The sequence below is a fragment of the Passer montanus genome, unplaced genomic scaffold, assembly GCF_014805655.1.
Source record: "Passer montanus isolate IOZ18808 unplaced genomic scaffold, ASM1480565v1 scaffold38, whole genome shotgun sequence".
Taxonomy (NCBI): domain Eukaryota; kingdom Metazoa; phylum Chordata; class Aves; order Passeriformes; family Passeridae; genus Passer; species Passer montanus.
In genome coordinates this window covers 5,903,311-5,917,487 of record NW_024368596.1, presented here as the reverse complement: position 1 = coordinate 5,917,487, position 14,177 = coordinate 5,903,311, and the positions used below count along the sequence as shown (strand labels likewise).

The 14,177-nt window shown below is 39.6% G+C and overlaps 1 protein-coding gene across 5 annotated transcripts in view; it reads right to left on the bottom strand.

Annotated features, from left to right (window-relative positions):
* Nucleotides 1-14,177, bottom strand: part of TENM1 (teneurin transmembrane protein 1) — a 782,308-nt gene that overhangs the window by 74,819 nt on the left and 693,312 nt on the right. For all 5 annotated transcript variants that reach the window (XM_039717552.1, XM_039717551.1, XM_039717554.1 and 2 more), the window contains 2 exons: nt 8,806-9,022; nt 1,768-1,887 (listed from right to left, as the gene is read on the bottom strand). In XM_039717552.1, the coding sequence (XP_039573486.1) occupies nt 1,768-1,887; nt 8,806-9,022 (337 nt within the window). The remainder of the gene's footprint in view (nt 1-1,767; nt 1,888-8,805; nt 9,023-14,177) is intronic.

Below are 14,177 nucleotides of genomic sequence, written 5' to 3'. Positions count from 1 at the left end.
CTAGAAAAAAGAAAACAAATAGTTTTATTTCTTTCTGGTGTTTTTTTTTAATCACATTACCACACTTTTCAATGCATCACAAACAGAAACTTTATTATTACAGCTCTGAATTTAGTATGTGAAGTCATTCAAGTGTACACTCCTTGTATCACCTTGGTATCCACAACGAAGCTTTACCTCTTTGTGCTTTCTCCCTGTATGCATCCACACCAAGGCGCAGAATTTCAGTGTTACTTGGCCTCTCTCCCCTCTGTTTATCTACTAGCATCAATACCAACGAGCCATCTGTAACAGAAGTGTCAACCCAGTTGCTCTGGTTTATATGAAATGACATTCCTATCCCAGAAAAAGGATGCCACTCATCATCTATGCAGGAAGAGCAAGCAGAATAAGAGGGCTTTAAAGCCTGTTAGGCCTTAGCTCTATTAACATAACCCTTTCCCTTCTTCTAAAAGCAGCAGGAGGAAAAGGTTGAGTACACTGTGCATATGACCTCCCTGCACAGGATATGAAATTTTTGGGTATGATGGTGATTAATTGCACTGAGAACTGAGTCAGCTCTTGAACACAAGGAGGGTGATCCTCTGGGAGCTAACTGTGAAGAACCTTTGGCACATCTGGGCTGCAAAACAGTGGGATATAGAAGGTATGATGCACGGTCTCAATTTCCAGAGTTTCTGACATCCACAGTCAGGCAACACAAGGTAATATGTAAATAGCTACTTCACTCTCTGTATTACTGAATGCATCTATTATGGAGGTTTTTGATGGTAACAAACTGTGATAAGAAGTCAGACTTAATTATGCATATCTCATCACATTTCCCAAATGACACCGATTACATTCACAGCAAAATACAGGTAGCATATTTTAATGCAACAACTTTATCCAGGCTAGCGTAAGGAGGCAACGATAATTACTAACTTTCAGTAGTGCGATTTGAAAGTCAATAAACCCAGGTGAAATAAATATGCACGCTCCTTACTTCTATAAATTGGCAAAGCCAAACAAAAAAAAAAAATTGTGGAAACAGTGACAAATTGCACCACTTTTTCCCTGCTGGAAGACAGCTTCAGATTTCTTGTAATTCACAATCCAGCCAAGGAAGATGAAGTCTTAAACTGCCCTTAAGAGCTTAATTGAAGTTCAGGAGCAAGTCATGACCCTATTGCAAATGGATGGCCAGCCCTGGAGTGCAATATAGAATATATTGAAACCTCACCTGCTTTGAGAAATGAACTCAGACCTGTGAGGGTGGGGAAGAAGGGGAAGCCAGGGCTGGTTATGGAACAGCAATTTAACCGTCTGTAATGGAAAGAGTCTGTTCCCAATTTTCCTCAGGTGTGCCTCAGGTGATCAACTAAAGGATTTGACTTCATTGATGCCTCAATAAACTACTTGGATGATTCACACTTAACAACAAAAAAAAGCAGGAAGACAGGATATTTTCTGGGAAACCTGACTTGTGAAAATATTCCAATGTCAAGAAGGTACTGTTCCAGCAGACCTGGCACATTTTGACTCCAGAAGTTTGAATATCACTGTAATTTTGTTGCATTTCAGGTTTTTTTCTTCTCTTTCTTCTTTGGTCCCTTCACTAGAGAGAGCTCCAATCAACTGTGCTCCCAGAGCAGGCGGCCAGATGTCATCCTCAAGCCACACTGTGAACTGTGATGTCTATGAAAATTTTGTACATGAATAGAAGTTGGCAGATGGCCGTAACTACACAAACCTAAACCAGTGGAGGATTATACATGAAAGCCTGACCTTCCATCCTGTCGACTGATGGTGTATCCATACTCATTGTGGTGCAGGAAACTGACGTTCACTCCAACCACAGGTGTCCCATCGATTGCTACAACCTGGCCTCGGATGACACATGCCCGTCTGTAACCAGAAGAGTAGAAGACAACAAGTTACAAACATGAGGAGGGTGAGAAGAGCATTGATTTCAGAAACCGGGTTCTGCTTTGGTCCCAGACAGACAGAACCACTCTGATATCAGACTGACTGCTGATTTTTGCAAGAGAAGTCATACAAGCCCAAAAGATTGATTTGAGAAAGCATTCTCTCATAAGGATGGCACACAGACTCTCCCATGAACTGTTGGTATAGAGAAAATATATTCCTGTTTCCTCACAAATTTAAGGGTACTATTTGCTCTGCCACTGAATGGCACTGCAAAGGTTTCACTGATAGTGTGATTTAGCTTGCTGCAGCTCTAGGGAGTGATGGTTTGTGAAAGGAGAGAATGAAACCTCATTCCCTGCTGCTAGGTATAGGGCATTGCTGTCTATTAGAAAAAAGCTGAACTAATGTGATAAGGCAGCAGTGAGATACACAGGCTTCACCCAACTTCACAAAGTTGTATAGGTAAATTCACAGGGTGCCTAATCAAGTGTAACATACATTTTTCTCAATCCCCCATCACACGTGATGCTCTTTTAAATTCCCTCTGGGATGCTTTGGACTTGCACCCACTTTCCACTTTATCCTCACATTCCAGTGAAGAGGTTGGAACATAGCAGCACAGCAGAAGACATCAAAGTCAATGGACAGGAAAGTGAACTCATTACTAAGTGCGTCTAATCGGAGGCTAACAGGATCACAGAGTCATAGAAAATGAGAGCTGAAAGGAAATACAAGATTTTATCTTGTCCATTCCTTTGCCTCGGGTTAGATCAACTATGCCTACATCAGTCCAGACAGATGCTTGTCTAACTCTATAAGCTCACCAAGTTACCCATTCCAATGCCTCTGCACGAGTGCTCTACTCATGGTTAGTTCTGCCTACTGTCCAATTTGAACCTCCACTGTTGTCCTTTCTGACCACTGCTTTCACCTTAGTCACAGAAATGGTGAAGAAATTACTCTTTATCTCAGCTTTAGCCTTTTACCTATCTGAATAAAGAAACACACAGGAATCAGGTCTCCTAAGGATGAGAAGTACAACGTAAAATATCCTTATGGTGTAGATTAGGACCTAGTGAGATTTTCTAAGTGTTTACACAGCAGCATTCCACTGAAATTCCTCGCAGTAGTTTTGCCGTGGGCTGTCAGCTACACCACACCTCCACTGGCTGAACCAACCCAGGTCTTGGAAACTCATGATACCACTGCAGTTATTTCCTGGAACTGCGGTTTGAGATAATGAAGTGAACAGTGTATGCAGAAGTTTTTTGCTAACATTAGGAGATTTAGGGTCAAAACCAGTACAATACTTATGAAGTGAACTGGCATTAATTACTCACTATAAATGACAAGCATAAATTTAGGCATCGTTATGTTTCTTTCTCAGCTTGAAAATTTGTGGCAAACCTCAACAGACACAGCCACTGCACAGTGAATATGTGATCTAAAGAAAAAAAACTTAATAGTTCCTCAGACAAAAGTTATGTAGGAGTCTAAATATGAATTAAAAAAATATCCCTAGAGAGACTGACCATGATCCAATGAAATCATATGCAGAAATAAGAGAACATAAATTTCTGAAAATTTTGACATGCTTCTTAAGATCCCATTCTCCTAAGCCAGTAACAGGACACTGATTTATCACCATGATATCATCAAACCCATCTGACTATGACTTGAGAACACACAACTGGTAAAAATTAACCTCTTTGCCAGTACAACATTCACCACAGTTGCTAATAGGAATTCCATACTCCCAGGCCATGAAAAGATGCTGATAAATCCTAGAGGAATGGGAGGTGCTGCATTACTGCCAATATGCAAAACAAGAGCTCTGATTTATCACCTGTTTTGTTTTCTACATGAAGTAAATTGGTTGTGGCCCTATTTGTGGCCCAAAATTTGCTGCTCCACTGAAGGCAATTGAGCTCCTGTTTGTCTCAACAGACTCACAAGACACTCAAAAGAACAGCCAGGTCCAATTACTCTGATTTCTTAGAGCAGAAAATACTTGTTTGTATTATTTTCCCGTATTTCTTACATCAACAGATGTGCATTTTCTTTTCTAATACCTTTATTAATACACTCCATATATTTACAACACATTTAGGTGTGAGAGTGAGACCCCTGGGAGTAATCATTATTCAGTGCATTATTCTTGCACTCCTGTTTGTTCATTCCACACAGACCTGTCTTCTGACACTACTCTGTCCTCATATTTCATCAAGCACACAGATTTGTATAAGAGCTCATCAAAATCTCCATCCATGGTCTTTCTTTCCTTTACTCATTCACTTTACTTCCCATTATTCATAAATAATATTAAGAGACTTATCTTTCAACACTCTCCTTTTTTATTCATCATATTTACAAGCCACACATATTTACGGTATGTGATAAAGACACGTAAACCTCATTATTCTACATTTACCTGTACTGAATTGTCTTTCTAATCTCTTGGATTTTACATGTCCTAAGCCTGCCTCTGTGCTCCTACATTTGTCCTCATTATTTAATGTCTCTTTATGACCTACTGTAAGTTGAAGAGTCTTCTCTGGCCCCTTTTTGAATTAACAGAATCTACTAAATCTTTGCCTAAGCATTTGATCAAAATTAGCTTTAATTCTGGCATTTTCTGCAGCTATGAAAACATTTTTCAGTTACTTTATGACCAGCATGAGTCTCCAAGGCTCAGGAGGTAACCAAGAGCCCCAGCTTGCAGCCAGTCCCCCTTGTTCCCCAGTGCCCTGGCAGCTCACAGGGCAGACCCCACGTCCCCAGGCATGCTGGCAGGCAGGTTCCCTGCAGCTCTGCTGCTCAGAGAACACCTCACTTAATTCCTTCCCTTACAGAGCTTTTAGAGCATGTTCCCTGCAGTGATGTCCCTTCATAGTCAACTGCCACTTCACGCTTCCTTGCTTCAACATCCATCCTCTTCCCAGCTGAGCTGGGGGCCTTGCTACCACTCACTGCTTCTCTTCATTTGAGCAGAGAAACCTCTAAAGACCATGATGTCTCCTCCATGCACTGTACTTTCTGCCTCTAAGACTTATTCCACACTCCTGTGACTGCCCTGCTTTGCTTTCTCACGGGGGATAACTTGTACTATCCGTCCAACAGCCACCTATTTGTGATGATTGCATAATCTCAGACCTAAGGCTTTCCAAGCTGCTTTAACTCGAAAGTAAGTGCAAAAATGTCTTTTCTAATTTGGTGAAGCTGGGCAAGAACATGCCCCTGATAAGCTGCCTTAGTGCTTTCAAATGCATTAAAAATGTTCCCAGTCCCCTGGCAAGCTGTACTAAATCTGCAACTCCAGAGGGAGCAGTTGGCTTTTTGAGAGAAAGCTGAGATTCCCACGGGTTGCAGGTGGCCTAAAAGAAGCAGGATTCCACTGTCAGTGCTTGATGGGTCATTCCACTAGCAACTGAGGAACTCACTACTCTGTAGATCTCAGGTCTCTGCTGTCAGGCAGTTTGTTTAACATCTCTAATTTAAAATATGAACAGAAGTTTAAATTTCAGATGTATTCTTTCAGTAATTGCAAAGCATTTTATTACACTACCACCATTCTTCTTTGCTCTGCTGCTACTTACCTGCTACTTTTTTACTTTTGTTTTGCATATTAAGTTTCCAATAAGCACCTTAGGCTGAGACATTAGGCTCAGATATGGAACTCTGTCAAGCAGCTTGTGAATTTGCAAGTGTCACATTACCAGAAGATGCCATTTACTGTATTACATTTCTGATTAAAATCTTCAATGAGAGAAATGAAGCTGAAGGCTAGTGAGGTACATTCATTTCTTCCTGCTGACAATGTTGCTGTAAGCAGCATTTGAAGGGTAATTAATTCAGTACCATACACTGGACCCTTTTCGTGGGCAATTTGCAGTGAGTCAAATAGCTTGCCAGAAGCATGCATTAAAACAACAACAACAAAAAAAAAACCTCAGCAAAGAAACAAGCTAAAAACCTTCCTGAGAACTGAAGCTGACAAAAGCATTATAATCTGCTACACCCTGCTATGTGCAGTAGGTTAAAACCATGCCTGATGTAAGCAAGTACATTTCCATTTATCCAGAATGTCTCTAATCTGCCTTTCAGCATGTCACAGTTTAAGTGGGAGTTTGTAAAAACCCAATGTATATGACACAGCTTTGACACAACAAAAAGCAAAATGTTTTCCAAACATGTAGCCCCTTAACGTTATTTTTGGTGTGGTATTTAGCTATGGCTCATGCAAATCCTGACAGTATGTATAACCCAAATGATTAAATATTGGACCTAAGCTAAAGTCCAGGATGCAAATGCAGAAGGATAGATGTCTCAGCAGCTGTCAGAACAACTAGTTTTACTATATCAGATTATTTGGAAAATTCCAGGATACAGCAGAGACCAAACACTTCCAATATGAAGGACAGAGATAATCTTCACCATTTTGGATAGCTTTCCAAGATCTCATCAACAACATTTTGTCTCCAGTGAGATTCATGCAAACATCACCCATACTAGAGTTCCACTGACCTGTGGTATAGTAAAACACTGCACAATGGCATTTGAATCAGAAGACTGAAAACACTGGAGAGATGTCTCTTCCTTAAGAGGAAGTGCTCCTATCACCCTCAGAGATTTCTTGTAAAGGGAAACAAAAAGTAAAAAAAAGGCAGATAGGGCTTTGCAAAATTGGAGTACAAGTGGGAATGGATGGCAGTGCTCTGAAATAAATACATGCCACAATTCCATACAGTCCTTCTGACATTTCATGCTGAAACACCAATGCTATAAAATCAGTGGCATTGCAGGCAGCCATGAGTTAATATCATCTGCCTAGACACAACCTTTTCAGCAATAGCCCAAAGGAGATTAAAACCCCTCAAGCATTCTTTCCAGATAGGCTGGATCACAGATTTCTGATGTTTTTTACTGTAGCAGCAGTTGTCTTTCTGTATTTTTTCAGTAATCTTAATTCCCAGGAGAAGAACCGACACAAGATGACAGTCAGATTGGCAATGTCAGAGGAAGATTTCTGAACAGAAGCACCACAATTTAGCTATTGCCTCTTTCAGAAACCCTGCTTATCTCTCATCCTTGAGTAAAATTCTGGCAGTTTTTAATAATATTTGACTTATGGATGAACAATATTTCAACAGCCTGGAAGACTCAAGGCTCAAGCAAAGTGTGGACTGAGGATGTTCCTTTGGGGTGCCCAGCACATTGCAGATTACTATTGACGAACCTCAGGAGACACAGCACAGCACAAGTCTCCAGGCACTGCCCTGACTCCAAAGATGCAGCAATCCTCATCTGAATCCCAGTGATCTTCTCAAATTAACTGTGAATTTGTCTACAGTGGGAGGGAATGGTATCTAGGGTGTCAGTGATACACCAATGCCAGTAGAGTCCTGCTCCTCAGTGGCAGGAAGTCAGAAGCCATGGTGAGGGCAGGCTGCTGCTCCCACAGGGAGCTTCACTGCTCTTCAGTCTTCAAAGGCATGGCAGGTATCAGGGTAAAGAAATGAAATACTCAGAAAAAGCTTTTAAATCCAAGTTAAATCCCATCAATGATAGCTTTAAAAGATCAATTCCTTATATCTATAAAAGCACGTTGATGGGATTATGTACAATCTGGCTGCTAACATTTGCAGTGTCACAGAACACTGTACAGGCAACTTGAGCACTCACCTCCTCTCTGGAAACTCCCCACTGTGAGGCAGTTTGATGAGGAAAAATTTTCAGTGGTGACTTTTGGTTAAAACTGCACACACAGCCAGCCAAGGACCCTGCCCCAAGTACAGTGGCCTCATTCATAAGTGCAGCACTCCAAGAGACCCACGAGTGGCACGTGGGTGCTTCTCATGGAGTTCATCCTCATGGCCTACTGCTCTACATATTTATAACATCCTGTTACATTATTGATAGTGATTAAGTGTTTAGGTATTTCAGATCAGCAATGACTGTTTACAAATTTACTTTATTAAAAATTAATGCTGAAGAAAAAAGTGCACTGAATTTGTCTGCATGATTGTGTTGAGGTTGTAAACTAAGTGCTATGTACAGTGAAAATAAAAAAATTCTTACATGCTTATTACTGGAACATGCTTTATCTAATGCAGAGGCCCAGTTGACAGGGTAATAGTCAGGTGATGTGGATGATTTGTGGATCTCTTTGTCAGCATGTAAGTTATAGTTTCCCAAGTGAACTGCAGCATAAAAACTTATGTGCCCCTCTATTTCAGATGCTCAAGAAAATAGGTGTTACCAGGTTTTCTGAGCAAGTAAGTGCCCTTTTTGTACTGCACAGTTCCTTCCTGTTAAAGGGCAAAGCCAATCTCACAAACACTCAGAGATCATTCCACTCTTTGCATGATAACCTGCAGCACAAAATAGTAAACTCCACACTGCTTTATCAAGGTGCTGTATCAAGGCAGTTTTAAAATTATTTGTCTAGATTATATGTAAGTCACACTCATTAATTTCATTGCACTGTAAATACCAATCCAATTGTACTGGGCAGAAAGGTGACTGAAGACAGCAGATGTGAATCCAACTTGTCCTTCTGCATCCTGCCATTATGTATGTACAGTGTGCAGGGCTGAACTTCCCAGCTGATTTTACAAGTGTGAGACAACTTACCTTCCCCAACAGCCAGTCTTGTTAATAAGAGCAGTAGAGTGTGTTGGTGGAACACTTCCACCAACCAGACAGGTAGCAACAACAATCTGATAACCAAGATCCTCAGCTGTTGGGACTTTAAAGTTTGCTATCCTCTTAAGTATTTTATGAGCACCGGCAAAAAAATTTCAGCTATCCATGTATCCCAAATTTTTCCTGGTTAAATAATTAAATTGCAATTCACAATATTCAGAAAAGTCTTTCATTTAAAAGAAGACTCACCTGCTCTCAAAGGAGACATCTCCTGGGATGACATGAGTGCTTTCTTTCCCAATAAGGAATCTGATTCGATCATAGAAGAGCCTTGGAGGATGCTGAGAGAAGGGTGGTTGGCTGTGCTGAATAAGGTCAAGGGGATCAGGTGAACCCTGGCACAGAGGACTTGAGTAACAATTGCTTTGCTGACAACAGTCAGGGTCTACGCAGTCTGTCAAGCCATCTAAAATGGAAAGAATGGAAACTTCAGGAAATGGAGCAGTTCTGAGAATAAAGCACCACATTTATTATCAGAGAGCACAGGAGGGATGTAATCAATGTGAAGGCACGCTGATTATGACACAGTCACATTCAATAGAGCATTAACATACATGCTTAGTCCAGGAGATTTATTTGTCTCAGTCATTAACACCGTATCACCTCACCAAATCCTCACTCAGTGAAAAAACAGAACCTACAAGCTCAGTAAATAGGGAAGAACAGGACAGTCTTCCAGAAGAAAGTCACTACACTTCACCTGTCAGTGCCATGGGATCCACACTGTGCAGCTGCTCCCTCTAACAGCCCTTTACTGTCAGCACTGCCTGGTCACCCCAGGTGGGATCTACACTCACTAACCAGTCCTCAGTAATGAGGTCTGAAATTTACCCAATTCTCCTAAGTGTCCCCACTGCAGTAATAAAAAAATGTACTTGTTATAGCTGTCTAACTTCTGTTTTAAGCTCTACAATAGTTTTACAAGTGGTATAACCATTTATTGGTTGCAGTACCAGAATGATCCAGTAAGGGCATAATTGTAACTCCAATCCTGTAGCTGATACATGAATACACACCTAGATTCAGGCTCTATCCCAGTGACCAGACACTTACAGAGCTCTATATAGATTTGCACCATGAAAGCAAATTAGGAAAGTGAAAATAAAGCTACTTCTCCATTTTCAAGTATGAAAAATAGAAGAAATAATAGATTTTTTCAGAAATCTACATTTCTTCATGAACAAACTTGCAACAACATTTGTGGGTGAAATTAAGTTACTTAAATATCTAAAACTACAATGAAAATTGAAGCACTGAAGTGCATCTAAATTAAGCACCTAAATAAAACTTAAAATTGGGCTATTGATATTTAATTGTTTCTATCAGCAGCTTAGATGTCCAAATTGGCTAAATTGCATACTCAATCAGAAACAGATTTAATAGGAGATGGTAAAATATCCAACAATCTTCTTCAACATCCACTTTATGACTTAGCAGCTGTGTTACCTGCATTTAAAGCGAGATAAAGGTGTTTTATCCTTCAACAAAGACACTTCTTTGTATTTCTAGCAAGGTTGCTTTGAATAAATGCAGAGTCATCACATCACTGTATGGATCTCCCTTGTGTTAAAATTTGAATGCAATAGGATCAACATGCTGTCAGATATTTTCACTTCATGTTTTGACTTTCTGTTTTCTGTTCCTACCAGCACTTTGAAGTCTATCAAACTGCATCTCCTCTGGGCAAACTGCACCTCAGGGGTGCTCCAGAGGGAGCAGGGGAGCTCCTGGAGTTTTATTGTTGATTTTAATGGGTGCAAGACCAATCCCCAGTCAAGCCTACTGCTTTCTCAACAGAGCTCTGTGGGAATGCTCAGTAAATGGCAGCACAAAACATTCACTTTGAAAAGAAAGCAAAAGCCCTTCTACAGAACAAACACGTCTAAAGAAATGGGCTTTTCTGGCATCTGAAAATCCTCGCCTAACCTTGAGCAAGATAATTGCTTGCCTAAGCAAAAAATATTAACAAATCTATCCTCTGCAACTGGGAAATCAGATAGAGCAGGCTAGTTTTTATAAAGATGAGCCAAGGGCAACTGTAGATAGCTAGCAACAATAATCTAGGATCCTTGGCTCCAGCAGAGCTGGCATGGCTACAGGTCAGTGTGTGCTTTCCACATTCCCCAAATCCTGGAGACAACAGGCATTTGCCAGCAGTGGAAGATTAACTTCACAGGGCAGTGTTTGAGTTTATTGACTTTGAGTGTAGAAGTCACTTTATATTCAGGAAAGCCTAGGAAGAACTGAAGTCTGCTAGGAAGTCAGCAAGCTAAAACAATAAGGGGCCTCCAGTCTAAACAAATGCACACAGGAAGGGATGGAGTTCACAACATAAACCAGAGTAATTTTCAGTGTGTTCTGATGGAAAAAAAAAGAAGGAGTGTTTTGGGTTGAAACTTGAAAAGTATGCTTGGAACTTCAAGGAAAAAAAAATTGTTTCATCTATTTTTTGTCCAAGGAATGAAGCTCTCTATATTCTTAATAAGAACTGAAAAGCATCAAGTGACAGATGCTTTTCAGCAGATCATCCAAGACTACAAACATTAAAGAATTCTACTAGACTTGAAAATGTCATAAAGACATTGAAACCTCTTTCTGTGGTTTATACTGGTAGTGGCTCTGCCAGGGGAAGGGTTATGGCAGTGACAAGTTTTGTTCAAGCAATCAACAGATTTTCTGGAAGATACCAATTTCTACAAGATCACCACTGTTTACCTGAGAAACTTGACAAACATTGGTCCAGCAGATTTTGTGCTAATCAGAAAAAAGAAGTATTTATTTCAGAATAACAGTATCCACGGGGAAGCTGTTTTGGAGTAATTTATTCCACACTAGCAATTCTGATTAATTTTTTACTTGTCAACAAGCTATTAGATGTGGGAACTGAGCTGACCTGATTCTCTCATTTATATAAGAAAGAAAAGTGAAAGGTCACAGAAATATTAGAATATGAAGGTCTGCCTAGGAAAGAAATAGCTACAATAACACTTAACTATTTTGCTCTTTCTAATAGAGTCCTCATTTTCCTCTGCTTTGGTCAAGAGCTTACATACCTGGTGACCAACACAGGGCATTCAGGCTGTACACAAAAAGAAACCAAGAAAAGGGAAAGCAGTTTTTCCATCTTCCACTCAGACTCAATTTTCCTCTTTTCTTTGCAGATTACTTGTCAGCAGCATGACTGCCTTATAAGCTCTTCCAGGTTCTGCAAATGGAGTTATTTTGGTTTGGATTACTCGCACCTGGTTTCATTTGCCTCTTCAGCCTCCCAGGGCGACAGCAGGGAGGGTTTCCCATCAGGAGGGTGTGAAGTCCCAGAAGCACATCTGAACAAGTAATTTTGAGACTGTAGTGTCCTAACAGCACTAAAACTATGAAGTGCTGGATTCAGCAGGAATCCAGCTTACAGGCAACAAAGGCTACAAAGTCATCAGAGAAAGAAACTGCTACCCAAATATCAGTATTAATGCAAAGGAGCATTGTTCTAGGTCCTAGAACCATCTAGGTCCTAGACCATCATTCATGGACTCTCTTTCTGTCTCATGATGTATTTTTAAAAAAATATTTTGATTGGTCAGATGGGAATTGATTTCAATCTCCTCTCACAGCCATGCAGAATGAAATAGAAGACACATGTTAGGCTCAGAGAAGATGCTTCATGGGCAGTAAGGCAGGAATTGCAGAGCAGCAGCTTCTCTGTGGACTCTTAAAATCATATATTTGGCCCAGACTGCCATGTGTATTTTAGGATAATTAACTACAATTGTCTGAATAATGCAATTTCCACCTTTGCTCCAAACAATCAATAAAAATTTAGAAGAGAAACTGACTTGCACAGAACTGAAAAATAGTTTTCTCATTTTGTGAAGAAGTAAAATAATAAAACACCTGTTTTGGGTCAAACAGGAAACTCTTAAGCCAAAACAAAATCTTTGTTCCACTTTAGGCTCATTCAAGACATTGGTTTTACATTAAACAATTTCAAAGAAAAAAAGTAAAAAAATCCAAATCTAAGACCTCGAAAGAAAACTCCTATAATTTAGCACAATATCCATCAAAATGAACCAGTCAAACCATGCTGGTACAGAATCACAAGCTACACATGGAGGCAGGTTGTGATAATGCAAATTGTATTAACAAGTGCACATGAGGACAAAATTTTCAACAAGCCAATCCTATTTGAAATGAGATTTTTAATCCAGGAGAATAACCCAGAAAAGAAAAAAAAAGCCAAATAAATCTTGTTTATAAACTATATTGTCAAATTCATTCACTTGAAAATGCTACAAATACATTAGTCAGTTCTCAAGCAGTGGTCACAATTTTAGTTAAATTTCCATATCGGGAACCAACTATTAAAAAGCTCACTGTGTTAGCAAATCAGCTGGGTTTCTTTTAAATCTTAGGAGACAACAGTCAGGAGTGTGAACAAACGGCTACAAACAGCAAACACTGTAATTCATACAGCAGGAGATCCCTGTACACTGAAGTTTTTACTGTCAATTACCCCAAAGAGCATCACAGCATAGGTGCAGACTAAAATGTATTACAGATGTGTAAATGGTTTTGGTTTGTTATTAGCATTTTTTTAATTTATTTTATATGAAAGAAAGTCAGACACATTCACAGTGCACTACAGCCTTATATAATAAAGTGATTTACATTTTGAGTCTGAGATTATGGCTTCCCATCCTCCAGGTACCTTCTTTTGTATGCAAGGATAATGATGAACTGGGATTTTTGTTTTGAAAGTGAATTAGAAAATTAAAATATGTTTAATATTACTGCTAAAACAGAATTTACAAAGATCAACTTCAAGATAGAAAGCACTTCATAGTACTCTTCAATAATTTAAACAACCTCAAAGAGAAGGCAGAGCATGGCAAAACAAGTTCCTCTGTTTTCAGTCACAGCACTCCTATCTGCATTGCAATAGATCACAGAACTAGGACAAAATTTTCCCATTCCTTTGCTGGGAAACAGATTTTTTCAGGAAGCCTTCTATAAGAAATGATATTAATATTTATTGGGTCAGGAGTGTGTGTCAATGGAATCACACAAAGTTTTCCATCAAACAAAATACAGTTTCTTGCTTATACATTTGTATACATACATATATATATATATGTATATATAAATTCCTTCTTCTATATGATGGAAGGGATGTCACAAATGTTGTGAAATTACTTCCTCAGCTATGCTTCTGCTGCAGTCCTAGAAGGCTCATGTTGTGCTTGGTACAGCACATTTTCTGATGTACACATTGGGCAGCAATCTCTCTTCCACAGGCATGATCACCTTCAGCAGCCAGAAAAATTGGCAATGGACCTGTGGCTATGGACCTACCTCTCCACTGGCTACTTTCCAGCAATATAAAACTCTCTACTTTCTATGTCTGGGAAAATGATGCACAGCGAGTGCATTTTTTATGTTTTGCATTTGACCTCTCCATGTGCTGCTGAATACTTGTGTTAAGTTATCATTAAAATAAAATAACAGTTGGAAACAAAAAAGGCATTTTGCCAGCTTTAAGTTAATTGCAAGAACATTGAACAAGTCAT